Source organism: Artemia sp. Qi Xiang Cuo, chromosome 6 (genome assembly GCF_049724085.1).
Source record: "Artemia sp. Qi Xiang Cuo chromosome 6, ASM4972408v1, whole genome shotgun sequence".
Taxonomy (NCBI): Eukaryota; Metazoa; Arthropoda; class Branchiopoda; order Anostraca; family Artemiidae; genus Artemia; species Artemia sp. Qi Xiang Cuo.
In genome coordinates this window covers 373842-396768 of record NC_142799.1, presented here as the reverse complement: position 1 = coordinate 396768, position 22927 = coordinate 373842, and the positions used below count along the sequence as shown (strand labels likewise).

The following is a 22927-nucleotide window of genomic DNA, read 5'->3' as shown; positions in this document are numbered from 1 at the left end:
TAGGACCCATGGCTTTCCTTGATGCCTTAACAATCTCTATGACAGTTGCGACTTGTAACGTTACAACGCTAAAAAAAGCAATTATCGTATTTACGTTTTGACTGACGAACTCGGACGCCTTGGACTAGATTTGTTAGGACTTTCAGAGACTCGGTCTCCCAGGGTTTGGAAACACGAAATAAGGGGATATAAAATTTAATTATTAAGTAGGAAGGATGGGGCACATAGGCATGGAGTAGGGCTCGTAATGACTAAGAAGGCTTCTAAGTCTTGATTAGTTTGGGAAGGTATTAACAGTAGGTATCAGTCATAGTGGTAATCGAAGACTGGTAGGATCAATACAAGACACTAGGGTATAGAAAAGGTATAGGTATGGGGATAGGGTATAGAAAAGGTATAGGGTATAGCAAGGTATCAGTCATACTGGTAATCGAAGACTGGTAGGATCGATACAAGACACTAGGGAATAGAAAAGGTATAGGGTATAGTAAGGTATCAGTCATAGTGGTAATCGAAGACTGGTAGGGTCGATACAAGACACTAGGGTATATAGGAGTGTCTATATGCCTTCTAGTATGTAGTAGTGCCTATAACTAATCTAAGGCTGAAATTTAGGAAGGGTAACTACCTTAGATAATTTCTTAAACCATATTGGCCTGCCATAATATAAGAAAAGGAAACGATCAAAAATGGGATTTTTAAGGCCAAACGAGAATACTGAATAAACAAACAAAGCGAATATTTCGAGAGGACAACCGCCCCTCTTCTTCAGCGTGAAACGAAATAATGTATTTAAGGAAAATGCCGAAGAAAAAAACCAACAAGAAAAAACGCGGTCAATGTGAAAAGAACCAAAAAACACCCTTGTTTATTCAGTATTCTAGTTTGGCCTTAAAAACCCCTATTTTGATCGCTTCCTTTTCTTATATTTTGGTAACTACCTTACGGGGAGTTTCCAGGAACAGTTGAATATCAACTGTTTACAATTTTACAAAGTTGATGGAATAAATTTATGAAAATAGTTTGCGAAGTGGATGAAGGTGTCTTTGGGAGGAAAGTTGGAAACGCAGCTAGAAATATTAGACAAAACTCTTTAAACTTGGCAGAAAAGAGGAGGGGCTTATACGAAAATTTTGAGTCACAAATTATATGAGAACAAGAGGTAGGGGAAGTAGAAAAGGCATAAAGGACTGAATGAAAAGGCATTAAGGAGGTGTGAAATAGAGGCCGTGGATAAAGTTGCCGAGGGTCTGGAAGATACAGCCATACGGCATAATACTAAAATAATTGATTGGCACATTAAGAAATTGAGAGGAAATGGTCAGTTTGGGATTGTCAAAGTTAAAGATAGGAATGAAGCCCCAATTAGTGACAGGGAAAGTGTTACAGAGAGATGTGTTTTGTGAATGTGTTAAATCGTAATGAAGTCGTTGGGAATAATACGTTTTTTATTGTTTTTTTTATTGTTGGGAATATTTTTTTTTTTTTAAATTTTTTATCCGTCTATTCTGCTCTTGATTGTATTATTCTGTGCGAACTAGTACATAATATACAATCATTTTTTTCATTCTGGATGTCCGTGTTTTAGAATTATTGTTTTTTTCCCACTGTTGATACTGTTTTAGTAGACGCATTGAAAGACGACTCATTAAAAAAAAAAAAAAATGAGGGGGGATAAATAGGTATTATAACAGGTCTGGGCAGAAAAAATGAATTTATTTAGGTTGTTAGTCAAATTTGGAAGACGTTGATAAATAGGCAAATTATTTGGAACACATTAAACATTGTAGGAAAGTCGTACATATTTTGACATTTCGGAGGGGAGGGGAAACAGTATGAATCTATCCTTTTCTGTGTTTGCGTCCAAGGGCGACGGCAGAAAGTTTTCCGGGGGGGGGGGCAGACGCCAAAACAGGAGTGGTGGTCGGGTGACAGTTTAGGTGGTTTAGGGCACCAAACTACGACTTTACCCCGAAGAGGACGAATTTGCAATCAATTTAAAATCCTGAGAAGCTAATTGATTTAAAAGTATCAATAACTACATTTTAGGCTTCCCGGTTACAAAAAAAGTAATGCCACACGGTGGTAGTACTGGATTCAACCAACTTGGTTCGCTTCAATTTTAATGAAATTATGCTACGTTTGGTTATCTGTTATTGCGTATCAGCTATAATGAGTAGGTGTGAGTCATTGTTTAGGTGGGGGTAGGGTAGATTCCTCCAAAAGTACATTTTAATGGACAAACTGCTTACTCTTCACGAGGCTTCAGATAAAAGTTGAAAGAGGTAGGGGGAGTAGGAATTAGTTAAAATATTTCTCTATACAGCTAAAATGGTACATTCCCATATTTACCGGTACAGAGGTGAAAAAGCCAAGGCAGATCATCATCAGCCCCGCCAAGAAATTTCTGTGGGCTGGCAAATACTGTTAGGAACATATTTTTCAGCAATTTCCAATGGGAACATTTTGTTTTTCATTTATATGAAGTTGGCTACTTCAATGTATTTAAAAAAAATATATTTAATATATATATATCTGTAAGAAAATCCTATTGTAGAGGTTGTGATGGCTTCACATATGTAGAAGATCAAAAGTCTCAGAGAATTTCCCTCCATACAAAACAATAATACTCCTTTTCATCCACCCGAAATTCTTTAGTAGCAATATTAACAAGAGCTTTTCACCAAAATTACTATTCATCGCCAATTTTTTAGGTATATTCAAGTTTTATCCAGAACTAAAATTGCAAATTTAAAAGTAGAACGGTACTAATCAACGCACAATTATTTATTTACACATTTTAAAAGCAATTGGCCAGGGATTTAAGGGACCAGTACCTCAAATTATATCTTGATTAGGCCTGGGTGTGGTTTGGAAATCAGTCAGAAATAAAATAAAAAAGAGCTTTTCAACTGAAAGCAAGGAACAGATTCGAAACCTATTGGAACAGATTATTCTTTGTATAAAGGGGGCTGTCTCCTCCTTAGCTTCATATTCTTTACTGTGAAGTTTCACTTTTCCAATTTGTTTAAGAAAATTTGCAATTGGAAGAAATATATTTTTCAAAGCACTAAAAAACTTTTTTTTTTAATGAGCAAGGTGTCGAAAAGGAGAGAGTACCCTTATATACAGAGTAATTACAGAGTTATATACAGAGTAATTTATATATTTTTTTAAGTTTTAAACTTCCTCCTTACTTCAGTTGAAAAACCTTTTCTATTTGTTTAATTATTTTCATGAAGCTATGAAATGTGTATAGTTTTATGAATACAATACTTTTGGTAACGCAGAAAAAACGATAAACATTTCAATGATCTCTGTTTGGGTTTTGATGGGTAATCGAACAGTTCTTGGTAATGAACTGTAACTTACTTACTGCGACCAGGCTCAATAGTAACCAAAACTCTAAAAAACGGAATTTTGACAACAATAGAAATATCAAAAAAATTGGCTTGTTATGCTGATTCCAAATATGTTAGTTTTATTAAGTTTAGTGTTACCCATCAAAAGCTACGAGGCTGAGAAAATTTTTCTTATTTTCGGAAAAGAGGGAGAAAAACCCCCTTAAAATCATATAATTTTAATGAAAATACATCATCAGATTCAGCGTATCAAAGAACCCTACTGTAGATGTTTCAAGGTCATATCTGCAAAAATATAGAATTTTGTTATTTTTACCAGAAGATAAATCACGGATGCGTGTTTATTTGTTTTTTTTTTCCCCCAGGGCTGATTGTATCGACCCAGTGGACCTAGAACGTCGGGATAGAGCTCATTCTAATGGAAATGAAAAGTTCTTGTGTCCTCTTTAAGTGACAAAAAATTGGAGGGGGCCCCCTCCCACGTCACTTTTTTCCCAATCAATAAGAGTTCCAAATAGGGATAGGTCCTTTTATTAAACAGTGAAACAAAAATATAAACAAAGACTTTAAATATTTCGATGACACAGTCGGTCAGTCGGTAGAGTTAGTAACTCTACTGATGATGATGACCGACTGTGTCATCGAAATATTTATAGTCTTTGTTTATATTTTTGTTTCACTGTCAAGGAGGCACACTTGTGCCTCTATAAAGAGGCGACCCACCACAATGTTAAGCGATTTCCGGTCCTAGCGGTCGCAGAGAGACAGCGGTGATCGAAGTCTGTAGCGCAAGCTCCAACTAAGAGATTTACAAACTTTTACCCCCCTCCGACTCGTTGTTAATGGGTAATATTGGCCGGACGTTTCGACCCTCTAGATACAGCCCCCCTTTAGCAGTATCTAGGTGGGCTTAAATTTCGAAGTTGGGGTTTACTCGGGTCCAGGAGCTTATCCTCTAAATTTCAGCTCCATCCGATTACCCCGTCTCTGTTTTCCAAAAACCAAATATAGCCACTTAAAGTTCAAAAATTTTTTTTTTGTTATACACGCCTACAGGCCACAGTTGGCAACTGATCCGGGTGAATGAGGACTCATTCGAAGCAGAATTCGACCTCTTAGGGCCTTTTGATATTTTCAGACCGAAAAAATATCCCCCGAATTTACATTTACGAAAAACCTCGTTTTCCTATAAGAGCCCATGTTAATTTTTCCCACCACAGCCCCCCTTAAACGTTGTCTGATCGGGCTGAAATTTTGAGGATAAGCTTTCCTGGGGCCAGGGAGCTTATCCTCGAAATTTCAGCTCAATCTGATCACTCCTTCCCTGTTTTCCAAAAACCAAATATCAAGTTTTGTGGGGATTTGCTTGCGTCAAAAATAGATTCCACTTACTAAAAAACAATTACCGTTGTGTCTCTTTAGTACAGCGGTCGATACTCCTGACTGTCAGGCGGAAGACCCGGGTTCGATTCCCCGTCAGAGGAAATTTTTTATATACTGAATTTAAAGTTTTAAAAAAGAAACTCAGTTTCTTTTTTAAATTATTTGAAAAAAAATACGTTTTCTAAAGAGTTAAAGAGGCTGAGTTACATGGTCGACCCTTAAAACGTACAGGGATTAGGAGGCACAGTTGGGGGGCTGTTAAAGAGGCTGAGTCACAAGTTCGAATCTTAAAACGTACAGGGATTAGGAGGCACCCTGTACGACGTGATTTGAGTATTCAGGAATTAAAAGCCTTAACACAAGAATGTTCAAGAGCGGGGGGTTTGGGGGGCGGCAGCCCCCAACTTTAACTCCTGACACGATCAGCTAACAGTTAGTCAAGCAATAATAAGTAATAAACTGTACAAAAACGTGCAGAAATTATTTGAAAAAAACTACGTTTTCTAAAGAGTTAAAGAGGCTGAGTTACAAGGTCGAACCTTAAAACGTACAGGGATTAGGAGGCACAGTTTGGGGGCTGCCGCCCCCAAACCCCGCTTTCGCAGCCTTTAAATAAAAAAAGTTTTTTAAACTGAAAGTAAGGAGCGACATTAAATCTTAAAACGAACAGAAATTATTCCGTATATGAAAGGGGCTGTCCCCTCCTCAACGCCTCGCTCTTTACGCTAAAGTTTGACTTTCCCACAACTCTTTTTTTTAAACAATAAAAACTTTAGCGTAAAGAGCGAGGCGTTGAGGAGGGCACATCCCCTTTCATATACGGAATAATTTCTGTTCGTTTTAAGATTTAATGTCGCTCCTTACTTTCAGTTTAAAAAACCTTTTTTTTATTTAAAGGCTGCGAAAGCGGGGGTTTGGGGGGCGGCAGCCCCCAACTGTGCCTCCTAATCCCTGTACGTTTTAAGGTTCGACCTTGTAACTCAGCCTCTTTAACTCTTTAGAAAACGTAGTTTTTTTCAAATAATCTAATAAAAGGACCTATCCCTATTTGGAACTCTTATTGATTTCGCCATAGAAAAGGCAGTGTGGTCATGGAAAAAAATACCAAATTTTTTCCCAAAATCGTCCGATCAAAATTGTGAGATACATTTTTTCTTCAGCATAGTTGAAAAGCCCATTAACTAAGTCTTTGGAGATAAAATGACCCCCTAGAGCCCCTTAGAAAAGGTTTTTCAGTTATAAAAATCACCCTTTGTTTTATTTGTTATTTGTAAGTATGCATACATTTTTCGGGTGGGGAGGACGAATTTTCTGCCGGGAGAATTTTCAATCGAGAGGATAGTTTCAAGGGGATGAAATTTTTAGAAGAAATTTTAAGCTGGGTTAATTTGCCAGAATTCATATACGAATTTCTTTATACGCCTTGCTTTCTCTTTTCCGATTCAATTTTGTGTGTGGAGATGTTAAGGGTAATGGTCCGGGGTAAAATTTTCGCCAGGATTGAATTGTCCAGAGGATATTTCTATGAGGAAGGAGATTTTTCTGCGGAGGTGAAGCCAGGTATCCTGGCGTTATTTAAAACTTAAAACGAACAGAAATTATCTCGTATATGAGGGGGGTTGCTCCCTCTTCAACATCTCGCTCTTTGTGCTAACGTTTAAATTTTGTCCCAATTTTTTTTAAAACGATTCCTAAAACACAGGGGTCGTTTAATTAGAACAATAAGTAATTTTTTTGTAAAGTGCCAAAAAACTGTAGCTTGAAGAGCAAGGTTTTGAGGAGGGGGCAACTTCCCTCATATACGTAATAGTTTCTATTTGTTTTAACTTTTAATGCTGCTCCTTACTTTCAGTTGAATAAACTTGTTTTATTTACTTTATTTAATGAAGCTTAGAGACAAACAATTTTCTAAGGCAACGGAAGAAGTATGTCAATTAAAGTAAAGTATTTAATAATGAAAAAAAGTAAGTAGTTAGAAAAAATACAAAAAACAATAGTCTACTTACAAAAACTAAGATACAAACTCGCAGCATTAAGTGCTGTTGAGCAATGCCGAAGGGTTGGACGGATATTTTAATATCGACAGTTTTGAAGTTGGTTATCAAACACCAAAATATTTAATGCCTTTAGACTCAGTGCTTATAAAAAGTAACGCATTATCAAAGTAGTTTGTTCAAAGTAGAACATCAAAACTAAGATTAAGAAAATCAAATAAAAAATCTTAATTTAATTTTGAATGCCAAAAGCCAACATATTTGACACCTTTATAATTCATAACTGTAAAAAATTAAATCTTTTTCAAAGTGACAAATAGATAAATACATCAATTCAGGAGGAAAATACAAAATTCTTAGCATTCCGTTCAGGGGAAACATTTCTGATTTAGTTGCTTCATATATCGGCTCATGGGTACTCTTGCAATGCAAGCAAAAGTTGACGCCATATTCTTACCGAAATTGCCCCGTATTAAGTTGTTTGCCTTGGGTTTTCTATAATTATACAATTTTTCTTGTGTTCTAATAACTGCACTAATTACTAATAAACAAATACATATTTATGATCACCATAAAAATCTGATTCTTTGACTGAATGCTATCAATAGCTAGGCTCTTATACTTCCGTTCTTGAAAAGGGTCGTTATTTACTTACCATTCATTAATATGCAGATTTTTTTTTTCGTTTTTTTTGCTCCAACCAAATCATATAGAGAAAACTGTTTAGGGGTTACTCAGTCACAAATTAGAACTTATATTTTCCTTAATATGGGTCAAAATCTATTGGCAGGCAGCCAATAATGGGGCAACAAACAATTTTCCCATGCTTTTTCCCTATTCTGCTCTCTTTCCTTTGGTTTCCTTATAATTACTTTATAGTCCCGAATTTCCAGGGAAATGGCCCCCTCTGCCCCCCCCTTGTCAGAGCCCATCAATGTGTCTCATGAGAATGGTCATTATCTAAGTAATTATGGGTAATTAATGGTCAGAATTATTTTCATTTTTTCAATGAAAATACCAAAGAAAGACATTTTTTTATGGAAATATATCAATAACGATTTTTTAACAATCTGGGAGGATATACAAAAAAATATTGGGGACACTCTCCCCCCCCCCCTTCTCATTTGACGCTACTGACAGAATGCAACAAAATAGGAATAGGATCATCATCGAGGGGTGCCCGCTTTCCTCCACCGAGTGTGTATCATGGAACGCCACGTGTGCCACACGGTCACGCCACGCACTACTTAAGTACGGATCTCGAAAAGTGGGCACCCCTCGATCCTCAATAAAAAAAAAACCTATTCACAGTAGGCAAAACCCTATGCACGTGGATAAATCTAATTCATTTTGGCAATTTTTCCTTGCAGATTTTCATGGTTGTTCAAGAGGGATTTTTGTCCGTCCTTCAATCACTATTTTACACATGCGAAAATCAATCGTCTCGCCAGTAATAGGAAAGAGTCTTGCTAATTTATCCGCTACTCGGAGACTGGCGCCACTGAGGTGTGTCTCGCTCAATGCTGTTGCGTATCTCTGACGAGGCCAGACAGAGAGGAGAAACGACTAGAGAGGAGTGGTGTGATAGTTTGAAATGTTGTGTGAAGTAGTTAATTTTTGAAATGAAAACGAAGGAAATACACCCATACACGCCTCACTTAAAGAGGGTGTTAATAAGTTATCAGTCATCAGCAAAAGATAGCTTACATGGGCCTAGTGTGATTTTAGGCGACCAGGATTATGATCTTACTAAGGTCAAAACAGAAGTAGGGGACAACCCTGCCACACCACCTGAGTTCAAGGAGCCAATTATTGGCCCTCCAGTGCCACCTCCTATACTCTCAGCAAGAGATCCTGGAAGTACTAGTTTACTAGAAGTATCCCTACATGGTCATACCTTGCATGGTTTTATGGTTGGAGGTGAAGCGAGGCTTTGTCTTGTTGAAGTGTTTAATACTGTTTTAAGCGATATTCATATTGCTGATATAAATGTGGCCTGGGACCTTCTGCAGTTGCACCGTAGCTCTTGTAGTCCTGCACAGTTGGAGGCATTCAAGGCTGCAGGGGTCTTGCCAAGTCATACAGCTGATGCAGGTTTGGTGACAAAAACTGACGCTGAACGTTTGTGTAATGCTTTGGTGTATAACAATTTTATGCCAAATGCCAAAAGGCTGAAGTTAGAAAACACTGAATATGTATCATTTTCAATGAGAGTATATCACGAGTGTTTTGGAAAGTGCGAGGGTCTTTGTACCCCAGATTTGTATATAAGCTCTAGTTCATCGTGCATTGAATGTTTAGAGTGCCATAACATGTTTTCACCTGAAAATTTTGTCAAACATGCCCATAAGGATAGAGAACGAAGAACATGTCACTGGGGCTTTGACTCAGCTAACTGGAGGGCTTATCTTCTTTTGGCTAAGGATCAAGTGAATCATGAATCCCTTGTTAAGGTCTTGGATGAATTCAAGTTAAGATTTGTGAATGACGAGGTAAGGTTTTACTTTTTATGTTCTCAGCCTCTCTTGTCAATAATACACCTAGAAGCACAGAGGAACGTCAATTGAGGAGAGGGGGCAATTGTCCACTCCCTCCTACAAATCCCTCCCTAGATTTTGAAAATGTATTGCTCGAAAAGTACCTGGTAAATATTTAACAAATAATATTATTGAGTAACAACTAAAGTGAATATACCATTCGATGCCTTTTTTTATGCTGATTACGAATATAATAATCATTTCTATCGGAAATAAATTTACCCCCCCCCCTATATATGCCAATTCAGGGTATATATTTCTACATTAGGGGGGGGGGTAAATTTTTAACTTACCTCCCATTTACATCAGAAATAAAATTTGCCCCCCCCCTAATGTAGAAACATGTACCCTGAATTGGCATATATAGGGGGGGGGGGCTAGAATTTATTTCCGATAAAAATGATTATTTTATTCATAATGAACATAAAAAAAGGCAGCGAATGGTATATTTACTTTAGTTGTTACTCAATAATATGATTTGGTCAATATTTACCAAGTACCTTTTCTTGGAATTTTAATTGAAGAAACAAAACAACAAATTTACTTTCCCCCCCCCCTTCTATATTTTGAAAAATACTTTATTTTCACTCCTCCTACATTTTCGGGAATTGATGCCTCTGGGAGCACATGAAGCATGGAGAAACACCTGTCTAAACATAAATAACAAATAGGCCTAGGCTATTTTAATTTGGCAAAATTAAAACTTAGCCACTTAGTGTGTCACCGAACTTACTCATCAGCTACAAGTAGAATGCCTAAAAGGAAAAAAAATGATATGAATTTACTTATGGCTATGTTTTGATTTATTGGTTCCAATTTCTTGGAGCACATAAACCGATCTCACGGCACATTAGAATTGATCTTGCGGCATAACAATGTGCCGCATCTGGTCGTGTTGAACTTGTTTTTAAGACAAGCCAACTGTATGTCAGGATTTTATCATATTTGGTTCAAATTCCGCCTATATTATAAGCAATAGTTCGTTTCATTAAAACTTGATCAGGTTTAACCAAAGACTTAAATTCAGGTTTCTTAATTGTTTTTCTGGGGGGGGGGGGCTATGGTTACTTATAGCAGTGGTTCTCAAACTGTGGTACGTGTACCCCTTGGGGTGCGCAAAAATTTTAGGGGGTACGCGGCTGGCCAAAAAAAATCCTTTAACTCTAGGACTTGCAATTTTATTTATATTTTTGCAAGGCTACAGTTTACTTAGTACCAGTTACTGAGAAGGGGTACCTAAAATGTTTTTGGGTAAAAAGGGATATAGTGTCTAGATAAGTTTGAGAACCATGACTAATAGGATAGAGATCAAACAGGAAAAAACTAGATTTCCATTCAGTACCATTTTTTAAACAGCAGCTTAGCGCAGCGGAAGCGCGCTGGGCCCATAACCCAGGGGTCGGTGGATCGAAACCACTAGCTGGTAGAATTTTGTCGACCTAGCTCTAAATGGGTACCTGGAGAAATCTGGGGAAGGTAAACAGGAAGGGTGTGCGAAAGCACAGGATTGTTGGCCCCCAACCCCCCATTGCACTTTCTGGCTGAAGGGCCAAGAAACGGAGATTAGCGCCGTCGGTAGGGACTGTAAAGTCCAATGCCGTATTCTTTACCTTTTTTTGTCATTAAACATTAAACAAAGAATTTAAATTAAACAAAAGAATCCTTCCCTCATCCCTAAATTTGGGTGAATTGCCGCCACTGTATGTGTACCCGAATTTTTGTTTGACAAGGGACTTAAGAAGAGGATTACTATGGAATCTCTCCTCCCCCCCCCCCAATCAGGAGTTTCCCAAAGGACTTCCCTGGTCAAAGTTGAACAATAGTGGCCTAAAACGACACTTTCTTGTTTCGACGTCCTGGAAAAGGAAAGTGTTGTTCATGTGGATTTAACATTCTATCCCCTCTCCTTCCTTGCGTCGATATGTCCAAAGAGCCGTTCCTAGAGTTGGTGATGCCCGGGGAAAAATTAATTACAGCCTCCCCCCCCCCCGCCTTCCGACTTAAATATAAGCATAAAAAGCTGAATTTACGTGAAAAGGTTCACCAAGGTGCGCAATCCCCCAACTGCCCCCAAGCTGAACCGCCCGGGGATGGCTGACCGGTTGCCCCCCCCCCCCCTTACGAACGGCTCTGTTATGTCCATCTATATTTTAGTGAGAAATCCTCAAGCGAGTGAAGCAGATCCCGTTTATATATAGATCACTGGAAGATCAGGTCTCGTTTTATTTTTTCTATTTTTGTAAAGAAATTTAAGGCTATGCCTCTCTATGTTTTTCACGTCCTTTGATCATGTTTTCCATTTAGACTTTCCCAATTTCACCAGGCATTCATAAATCATTTGTCATCTTGAAGTAGTTTATATCCTACGCGGAAATTCTCTTTGACAGAGACTAATGATCTATTTTGTAGTTTAACTAATTCTCCGGCTACTTGTGTCGAAATTTTAATTTACTAATCCTGTTATTGTCCTGGTTATTCATAGAGATTGTAATGTACTGCATTTGCTTGATGACCCCCCCCCCCCTGTAATTAATGATCTATATGAGCTATTCAAAAGCTAAATCAATTAACTTAATTTTTTAATATTAGATTTCAACGTTCAGACAACACCAGAGTCCAGGGACAGAATTTCGTCAAAATCCAGGGGAGGGGGGGGGGCAAGTTGGAGCCAATTTTCCTAAATCAAGTGAAAATGTCCTTAAAAACTAAAAAAATAAGCCGTTTGATACCATATAGGTACTTTATAGTACTATATAAAGGTAACTTATAGTGCTCTAAATGTGAATATGTACTAAAACACTGATATGTTACTGTTGATATTTTAATTATGCAGGTTATGTTAGTTTTGACGAGATTTTGGAAGAAACTAAATTTCAGCTGGAGGGGGGAAAACGGGGATCTGGCGGGGGCAAACCGAGGTCTGTGAGGGGCAGTTGCCCCCCCCCCCTGCCCCATTGAAAATTACGCCCCTGTCAGAGTTTATGATTCTCTTAGTTGATTCCTTACTTTGTCGCCTAGTTTGCTAAGACTTTTCCGGATAACTGGAATTAATGCCTAAATTCAAATTAAAGTATATCTAAGCATAGTCTCCATTTCAAAAGACAAGCCAAACCTTTCTGTAGTTTTTCATTAGACGATTTTTATATTATAATACAAAGAAAACATACTTAGTTACAACATACATTTCCCCTAATTTTTTAATCGACTTAAAATCTTTCTCTGGTTGTTTGTTTTATGGAGCAGATTGTTTGGCCTATGCAAAACATGTATGTCACCATTTTCTCTTTAGTTTAACTAAGGGATTGGGAACTCGGTCCCTTCTTGTACATCACAGGATAAAACAAGATATCGCCAAGGCCGAATCAAGATCCCGACCACACTCAAAAAGTAAAGTTAGGTTAATCATAATGAAATATACCAAAATCTGATGAGAGTGTAATACTTTAGGGTACTGTTGTATTATCTGTAATACACGCGAGAAATGAAGTTTGATTAATGCTAATGAAAAAAAAAACAAAATAGGATAAAAATATAATAGTTTAGAAGAAATCTCGGCTATATATTTGCACATCAGGGGACGGGTTACACAATTATACAAACTACCTTCGACAATTATGGAAAGCAGGCCGCCCAGAACGCATTATATGAAATACCTAATCTAACCTAACTAACTAGGCCTATATATTAAATGAATAATTAAAAATACTTGCTTTGTAATTTATCTCACTCAGGCTAAGCTGAATATCTCCGAGTGCACAAAGAAACCCGATTTCATTACAGATCAAGAACAAAGTGTCATCGCTATAATACACAAGTACCACATTCCATAATTCATATATTTTGGTGTTTAGAAGTTTAGCCGCCCCTGTGGAATCCCGGCCCCAGAAACAAATCCTGTGTACGGTGCATGACCACACTTGTACGCAAATATATTTTGGTATTGTGCTACAAAAGGCAAAATTCCTTGAAAACGGTCTATAAATACAGTTTTTGTCTATTTCTTGCCTCTTCCAAGAAGAAAAATCTAATTGGCGCTTCGTCTAAAACGCTTACAACTGTATAAAAAGGGGAAAAAACGAACTAAGGATAGTTTGAATATGTTTGTATGCATGAATTGCATTTAATTTCATTGAATATTTTTGTCCTAAGTACTGTCATAGTCTGCCTTGCTTCATATGAAATAAATAAATCGAGGGAATGCAAATATTCTAAGAGGATTCACTAAGGAATCTTTCTTATGTCTAAATACGCTAACCGCGTTAAAGATTTTTATTCGTTGTAGTGTATTTTCCAAAAACGAAATTCTCTTAGCGAAAATTTCTCTAGTGGGTCTTTGGTGGTAATCTTCCTTTCTATCTATACGGGTATGACCCGGTGTATTTTTTAAAAATACTTTAAAATAATATTGTTAAAATAATATGGTTCTGTAAACTTCTGCGAAATGCCCAAAATCATGTTTACTTTGGAAAACTTTTGGCCAATATTGCGTAGATTGCAGTGTAGCTTACAATGGGGAAATCAGGAGAGAGAGGGGGGTATGCTCCAACTGGTCTACAATATCAATTCATTGTATCTTATTACCAAGCAAGTATTCTACACATTCCAGAAAATATATGCAAAATTAATCACTCACATAGTTGGCAATCCCATTGAAGTCAAAATACATGTCTTTTAGATACTTAACTATAGTTGTGTCAATTATACCCCCCCCCTCCGAGCTCAGTCCTATTTACGCCTATGGCAGCCGACAATTTAGGGGTTCCACATTAAAAACCATTTTCTTTTAGCTTTATACTCTGCGAATCTAGGGATGTCTTTGATTATGGAAATTCGTTGACGGCTAAAAACGGTACCCATTAAAACCCTTGTCACGCTAATTGCAACCCAAAACTACCTGTTTGACACACGTGTATTTTGTGTTCTGACCTCAATAAAACTCCCCGCCCGAAAGTGCGCAATAGACAGTAATTCCCTTGTCTATTCTTCCAGCCTGGTCAACAAACTTAAACCAGAGCCTGGAAAAAGTAAGCTTAAAATCAATGTTTCCTAGAAGGTGAAGGGAATAAGAGATGTGCCTTGCATTTATTAAGGCGATATCTTGTGCACTTGACTATAAATGTTCCTCCTTGAAATTCCAAATCAAGGACTGCGTATTAAGCTGCTTCGTGTAATCTAGGGACAGGATTGAAGACACACACAAAGAATTGGTTATGAGCTTGAAAGGGGAAAATAAAAGGAAAAAGTTGCATGCATTTAAGGCATACCGTTTGCAACCCCTTGTGCTTATTAATTTCATATTGCTGCTGTTGAAGAGCTGTGTTTTCCCAATGAAAGCAATGAATATGAACCGAATGTCTCCTCTTTTATAGAGCTGATAATACTAAAGAAATGTAGTTTCTATTCAAAAAGGTTTTTTTTTAATGGTGTGTAAATATAGGGATTTTGCAGCCATATTCTCCTTCGGCAAAAGTTTTAGTTCCTGAACTCCTAAGAAGAACTGAAATTGTGTCTCTGAGTGAACATAGCTAACTTAGTTACAAAGAGTGTGGCCGAATAATAAGGTCATATACTACTACTACTATTACTAACCAACTCACCGTAGCACCAAGCCACCTGAGGCCAAGACAGCTATGCACGCTCCTCCGTCCAAAGCATCTTTTTTCACTCTCAGGAGTTCCCATTTCTCTTAAATCTTTCTTAACGATATCCTCTCACCCCAACCGCGGACGTCCTGCTCTCCGTTTTTCCCTACAATCTTATTTAGAACGAAGAAAATTGGGAGCCAAACATGCCAATTTTTTCCAGGTGGAACGTTTTGTTTTGAGTCCTTTTGATCCTTTGTCCTTCACATCTTCCCCAATTTCCCTCCTTAAATGGTTTACCTCGAAATTATCTTTAACATTCTAACGATTTATTGCAGCCATTTAGTTTTATCCGCGTAAGCTCTACATTATAGTTAAAGCTTTTAATACTTTAGCAGATAGACCTAGAAACTTTCGAATTAGAAACTGTCGTCAGTAAACTTTTAATACCTTTTGTTGGTAAAATTAGAAACGTATATACGGTCCACATATTAATGTAACGCTTGTTGTTTTATCCTCTTCCTGATGTGTTTTTTTTTCCGAAAAATTCCAGACCGTGGCGCCTTTGAATGAAGTTTATTTGACATTTCCATATTTTAAGAATCAACTGCCAGGCGTTTCTTCCTATAGCATTTTTGTTTCCTAATCCAATTTTGTTGGATTTCAAATTTGTGTTGGCGTCTCTCTATTGGAAACTTCCTGAGACAACTCTCGGTGAGATATACATATTGCTTATCCGTTTTTTCCTCTCTTTTGTAGCTCCATGGATCTCAAACCAGGCACATATACGTATAAATATATTTACAAAAGGACCGTGACGGGGACAGCGGATTTCTAAACGGACCTACTAGTAGGCTGGTAATATTCATAGTTGCAGATACAACGTTCTAGGCTATTTTATAGATTATTGACCCCTCTTTACTTAAAAGGCCTTTGCGTCGGGTCTGCGGCAACTTGGGTTGAGCCTTGGGTTCTGTATTGTCAAGCCTATGTCAATCCACAGTAGCTGCACAGGCGAAGAGGATACAACTTTTGTTTTAGCATCAGATGCGGTTGAACCTACGGACTTTTTAAACACTCAATTGACTTCTTTTTTATCTTCGTAAAGTTTGTATTGCGTACACTTTGACCATCCGAAATTAAAAGACGTACCGTACAAAAATCCACTTTTAACGCCATGTGTCTGTTAATTCTTTACGGACTGGCAAAATCGTTGAGATCACTAGATTTGTCTTTTTGTGCGTTTACTACCATTTTCCATGCAGCGTTGTAACTTACTTGACTTGCCCTGGCCGCCCTTATGGGTCGTGTTGGAACCATACCCTTGACACGTTCGTGGAGCAGCTTCCTATAAATTGTCCGGCCATCTGCTCACTTCAGAAGGGAATTTAGAAACATCCAACGGCGTCTTTCCATCGGACTTCTATCTTATTATGGCGTCTTCTTCATTTTAGCATAAAATCAAAATTGCTCAATTTTTTTCTTGCAGAGAATGTTTTTTTTATTTTATACGGCCAATTTATTTTGCTCTAGGCTATACGGATTCAGAAAATTTGTAGAAGCCTGGATTAGTTTGGTAGAACTATAGATGAGTGGCTTTTTGCTAGCTTGACAAATTGTTAGACTACATGAATGAAAGTTCGTGGATGGATTTGTGGCCCATTATGCCAGGAAGCTTTTTACGAGACTATTGTGCTTAGGATAATTTACCCTAAAATAAAGTTATATTATCATTACTCATAAATATAAATCTTACTTTATTAAGTTCTTATTTTTATCATCTGTTTTATGTAAAATAAACTACCTGTTTCACAGGTGGTTTCACGAACTGTAAGAGAGGAGCGACCCGGTTCAATAGTAACCGAAACTCTTAAAAGCGGAATTTTTACACCAATAGGTATATCAAAGAATTGACTTTTTATGCTGATTTCAAATATATAAATTTAATTAAGTTTTGTCTTATTCATCAATGGTTACGAGTCTGAGAAAATTTTCCTGATTTTCAAAAAGGGGGGAAACAACCCCTAAAAGTTAAGTGATCTAATGAAAATCACACCATCAGATTCAGCCTATCACAGAACCCTAGAGTACCCGTTTCAAGCTCCTATCTTTTTAATTTAATTTAATCGCTTATTCAAGTGCCAAGGACACCCAAATAACAGCATTTTTTTGGCCATCAGAACCCTTCTTAGGTCTATCACTGACTGAAAATCCTGGTTTACTAAGGATTTTTTTGGCTATTTCAAAATTATGAAGTTATTAGCGCAGTACCGCATTCTTGTCAGTGCTGCCATGTTGTTCCGTGAAAATAAATAATAAGAACTAATTAGTTAAATTTGGCAACGCACTTCGTTCGTAAAAATTCAAAGATTAACAGTCTGCTGGCTGCTAAAAAACGGCTAAACCTTCAAAGGAAAGCTACACCTTCTTAAGCTGTTTGTTGCCTTACATTTTTGGTAGATTTTTTGCTGAATTACCCACATTCTTTTTTTTTTTTAATTGGCGCCTGTTATTACCAAAAACTGTATAACTAGGCTACATATAAAAGTCTTTCACTCAAATTGAAATCAGTGTTTCTTTAATTTTTAAGATAAACATGAATGTGCAGTTTCCCACTTAACCAGTGCAGATGCTCATGTATCATTTTCGTCGCACCTGTTACTTTAACTGCTTCTCAAAACGCATCACTTTTGGTAGCCTTTATATTTTGTTCCCAGGGATACTTTTAAGCCTGATAAAGTGGAGGGTTGGTATTAAATAAATTGAATGTAAAGATAATCAAGGTAAAGTCCAAATGAAGCTTTGAATATATTACTGTGGAGAAGAAGCGTGCGCAACTGTGTCGGCCTTAGGCGGCTTGGTACTGCAGTAATCTATTGGTAGTAGTAGTAGTAACGTCCATATAGCAAGGAGCCGGGTCACTCCTTGCTTACAGTTCGTTACCACTAACTGCTTGATTACATTTATGCTATATGGCTCATTTTTCAGTTTTAACTGTCATTTTGACTTGATTTGGGAAATTGGCTCCAACTTAGTCCCCCCCCCCCAGGATTTTGATGAAGTTACGCCACTGTTTAGAAAAAGGGGCTATACCTCCTTAATTGAAGGAGCTGAGTTACCACAAATATGGAATTTAGACGTTTGAAATTCAATGGTCAAGCTTTTGATTCCGTTTCCATCTGTTTCTGGAATAATTGGTTTTTGCCATAGTTCTTCTGCAACTTGCCAAAAAAAAGTTTCTTTGCTACGTAAGTTTGTAGAACCCGGTATCTGTTTTGTTGTGAACAATTGCTCAAGTTTTTAATCAGCTTTTTATGCGTTCAAGAACACACATAGAATCGGAAAAAGAGGGGTTGTGTCTACCCAAGTTAAGAGCCCCAAGGGGCTGAAATTTAGTATATACAGCGATAAATCTAGTAATCGACAGTTTAAATAGTCTTGAGATTAAAAAAAGGGGCTATGTGAGACTTAAAAAAGACAAGACTTTACAGATATGCATGGTCTTCAATTTCATTCCCTTATTTTCCCCTTTTTTCTCTTGTGCCATGCAATTAGTAAATGTAGCCTAAAGTAAATGTTAGAAAATTAGATGCTGTGTGCCTGCAAGGCTCTAGTAGTGATCATGGTTGCCCCAGTAAGGGCAAAGAACGAACCACGACCCATAGTAACCATACATTTAAAAATGCGTTTAAAATAAACCGGCTAGTGAGAAAAAACTATCATTTGTAGCTGTTTTAGGAATGGTAGCTTAGTTCGATTGTTAATAGCAATGAAAACGAATTTATGGGAATTTCAAAAATAACCTAAAACCCATCGAAAATGGCTTCGGACCGAAACAAAAGTATACCATTGGAATTTCCATTGCCAAAAACCCCGCAAAGGAAACTTGCAGCCCCCCCCCCAGTTTGAACAACAAGGAAAATCATTTTTTTGCATGGGTTTTATATTAAGAAATGGTTGATATTCTATGATTTTTTTTGACAAATAAACTAATTCAATTAAACCTTTAGATACTGAAGTGCATAGTTTTGAACATTTCAACTTTTCTTGCCCCCTCTCTGTTTCACCCGCTGAATATTTAAGTAGCTAACTCTTCATTTAAATATATTCTATCATTTTAATGTTAGGGAAACATTCAAGCTATTATATGGTGCGTTTGAAAATTAGTTCACAAATCTCTGATGAAATTTTGAAGGATGAAAGGCAGGGCCGTGTCCAGGATTTTTGTTCGGGGGGATTTTTTTTTTGGGGGGGGGTCTTACAAAAAGAAGCATTAAGAATTTGTTTATGTTTTTTTGTAAGGTTTTACGAGTTGGAAAATTATTTCGTGGAGGGGGGCCAAAGCCCCTAACCCTTCCCCCCTGAATACGCCCTTGATCGAAAATTATTTTCTACCCATACTGAAGAGATGCTAATGAGGTTATTTATTTTCCATTTAAAAAGAAGTTATTTTATCCAAATTAATGTAAGTAGTTATAAAAAGCTCACCAAAAAATGGGCTTCCTTATTACTACGTAGGCTAAGTTAGAAATAGGAAGCCTTGCACTCTTTTTGTCAAGTAATCCATATTCAATCTTGAGAAGTCTACAAATCTCTTGCAACAGCGAATTGGTTTCCAAGAACAATATGAAGATGAAAAATAAATTGATAAAACTGAAACCATAGTTTTTTAGTGAAGACTCAAAACAAGTTTTTTTGTTTTTTTTTAAAGAACGATGCTGAATTTGAAGTAAAAGTGAATTTTACGCTTTTTTTCCTATTTTGTTCTTTGTAATTACATGGTTGACAATTCATGAAAATGGAGTGGGGAGAGGGGATGAGTATTTTCTTTAATCTTCAAATGTAAACACAAACAAGAATAGTTTCCAAAATCTGGATGGGCATTTGTGTTTTTTTTCTATCCTTTTCAACCTTTTTTCAATGAAAATTCTCACAATTGTTTTTCAAAATCTCCCCTGCCCCCCCCTCAATTGGTGCGATTGTGTAATTAAAATGAGGCGAAAATATAATAATCGATGAAACTTTTTATTAAGCCAGTGAACGTTGAAAAATACGTTCGCCCTCTCACTTCCCATCGTTTGCTGTAGCATTTGACCCTGTCACCTCCTTTGTTCGTACGAGCCTTTACCATTTTCATGTCCTCTGCGCACTTCGCCTGCTACAACCAGCAGCTTGCGCCTTTGGCTCTCGTGTTCTATTATCGTTTCGCACCACGCTTGTTTTCTTTTTGTAGTTTTTTTTTTTTTTTAAATCAAAATATTCTGCCTAAAGTTTCATGTTTCTTGCTTGATTACCTTGCTTATTTTTGAATACGCACACTCAAATATACCTGATTTTATATTAAACGAAAAACAGTTTTTTTTCTCCTGAAAGCAAGGAGCAACATTAAAACTTAAAACGAATAAAAATTATTCCGTATATGAAGGTAGCTGCCCCCTCCTCAATACCCCTCTCTTCACGCTAAAATTTTTAATAGCTTTTAAAAAAGGTTCGGATTCCAATTACACGGCCCTTGTGTTTCTGGAATCGTTCTTAAAGAGCTGAGACAAAAGGTCGAACTTTAGCGTAAAGATCGGGGTATAGAGGAGGGGAAGCCCCCCCCCCTCATACGGAATAATTTCTGTTCGTTTAAAGTTTTAATGTTGCTCTGGTACTTATGCATTATATGCTACACACGAAAGAAGTCAAGTTAATGCTAATGAAATAAAATAAAATAAGATGAAAATAAAATAGTTTAAAAACAAATTTGGGCTATATATTTGTAAATTAGGGGGCGAGGGTATAGCATAACATATATTAAATGCGTAACCTAACCTATGTACCTTCCCCCCCCCCCCAACCCCAAAAAACAATCGTTTAAATATTGTAAACTCGATAAAAAACCTCGCTTCGCAATCAATTTAATAGCAAATACCCGTTTGATGGGTCTCCATGTCGGGTTTGCTTGTACAGTCTATAGCGCTATTTAGGATATGATGCATAAGCACCGTTGCTCCTTATATTTATATCAAAATTCCGTTTTTTAGAATTTCGGTTAGGCCTACTATTGAGCCACGTCACTCCTTACTTACAGTTCGTTAACACGAACTGTTTGAAATATGTAATGTTCTCATCTTCAACGTTTGGTTTGCAAAAATTACTAGGCCATTCATTCCGTTATCTAGCCACTCATAGATGTTCAGGATTTCGAAATTGCGCAGTTTTTCAGACCCCAGCCAACATTGCTGAAATACGAATCAGCAGGGGAGGAAATGTGGGCATTTTAGCCGGCCATAAATAACGTAAGGGATGTCTAGTCAGCCGTTGGCTTTGGTTCTGTTCCCAGCAATTGGGTTCGGATGAAGGATCCATATCGACCTATGAAGTCTGAGACGTCAATAAAGAGTATTTGATAGCAATTTATGTTGGCAAAATTCCGCATTCTTTGTTGAGTGTCAAAGAGCCGGATTCTCATGTCTATTAATGAATATCTGCGTAGTAGCATACTTTTAGAAAATCATGGCATCATGATCGTTCTTTGGTCATATATTCCACTGATTACCTTGGCTTGGAGTATATAGGGTATATTTGTCATTGTTGAACGCTCTCAAATTTACGTCTATAATATTGTACTCCATGCAAAAAGTGTGGTAGTAAAGTAGCAATACTACTTGGCAGTTTTAAAATTGTTTGGTAGATTTTGTCGGAAAATACCACTTTAACATATAAAAATACTTTTTGATTAAAGAAAAGCTGTCAAAACACAAGCTGTGCTGCTAAAGTGTTGACAACTTATGGAATTCTGTCGAATTCTGCTACTGGCAGCTTTGGAACTTTGTTCAGGCCTGATAGTACTGCAAAAAAAGTTCATAGTGATTTATTCAAAGTCAACATGTATTTATATTTATATTATATTGTATTTATATGTATATTTATATTATATGTATTTATATTGACTCTTCTGCTTCCTTGTCTTTTAGCTTATAAGATCGGGTAAAAAAAATGTTTCCTTAGTCTTTCTACGACGCGTCGGATTGCAGCCGTTGATCAAATCGGTATATCAAATCGACTTGACACGCGTCAGGTTTTCTAGGATGCCAAACTCGATGTGTGACCTGAAAGATAAGTACGTTTTCTGCCCTCCGTAAAGGAGGCCCTCCATGGTCAATCATTTTGATAAAAAGCTTCTTTCAATCTATTGACTCCAGTATAATTGACCATCTAGGAGCCTGTATTGTGATTGACTTGATCAATTGACGGTGATTGATAGAAAGTTTGAATGACTCAAGCGGTTGACGACCGTCTTTGTCTTTGTCTATTTTGATCAATCATTGCGTTTTCTGCTCTCACCAAAGAAGGTCCTAGATGGTCAATCATTTTGATCAAAAACTTCCTTCAATCGATTTTCTCAAGCATAAATGACCATCTAGGAGCATGTATTGTGATTAAATGTTCACGCAGTTTGCAGACTATGACCTTCATTCAAATATGCATACCACAAGGGCGTAACAAGGATGAATGTTCGGGGGGGATTCTAAAACAATTTAGAAACGTATAAAAATTTGTTTATATGCATTTTTGTTACGTTTTTTGGGTTCAATAAAAATTGGGGGGGGGGGGGGGGGTCAAACAAGGTAACCCCCCTGAATATGGCCTTGTATACCACTAGTCTTAAATTCCTGCAATAGTCCCTATCTTACATGTTTACGCTGTTTATTAATGTAATAAATTAAGCTTGCAACATAAAACGCAGTTTTTCCGCGAGACCCATCCCGGGGAGAGATTTTCCTGTGGCTAGGGGGTAAACGTTGCTATGATTTTGCAAAAAAGTAAGTTACTTCGAACATTACATTTTAAAACACTATAGTTGTACCAAGCAATTTTTTTAGGGAATCAGTCCAGGGAGTTCTTAGAAGTGAGTGATCCTGCAGAAGCACATGTTTCTGACCCCAATTTCTGGGTTTATGAATATTTAATATATTTTATTAACCGATTTTTCGTGAGGTGTGTTTTTAAGGCAGGAGTAGAAATTTTCTCCCGTGATAGGCGGCCGTATCCAGGATTTTTTTTTTGGGGGGGGGAGGGGTTAC

General features: G+C 37.2%; 1 protein-coding gene across 1 annotated transcript in view; it reads left to right on the top strand.

Moving 5' to 3' along the window:
- LOC148950770 (ski oncogene-like) overlaps window positions 1-22927 on the top strand; it is a 182352-nt gene that overhangs the window by 13699 nt on the left and 145726 nt on the right. Inside the window, exon 2 of the mRNA XM_089090443.1 lies at window positions 8110-9231. Coding sequence (XP_088946569.1) covers window positions 8362-9231 — 870 coding nt within the window. The 5' untranslated portion in view covers window positions 8110-8361. The remainder of the gene's footprint in view (window positions 1-8109; window positions 9232-22927) is intronic.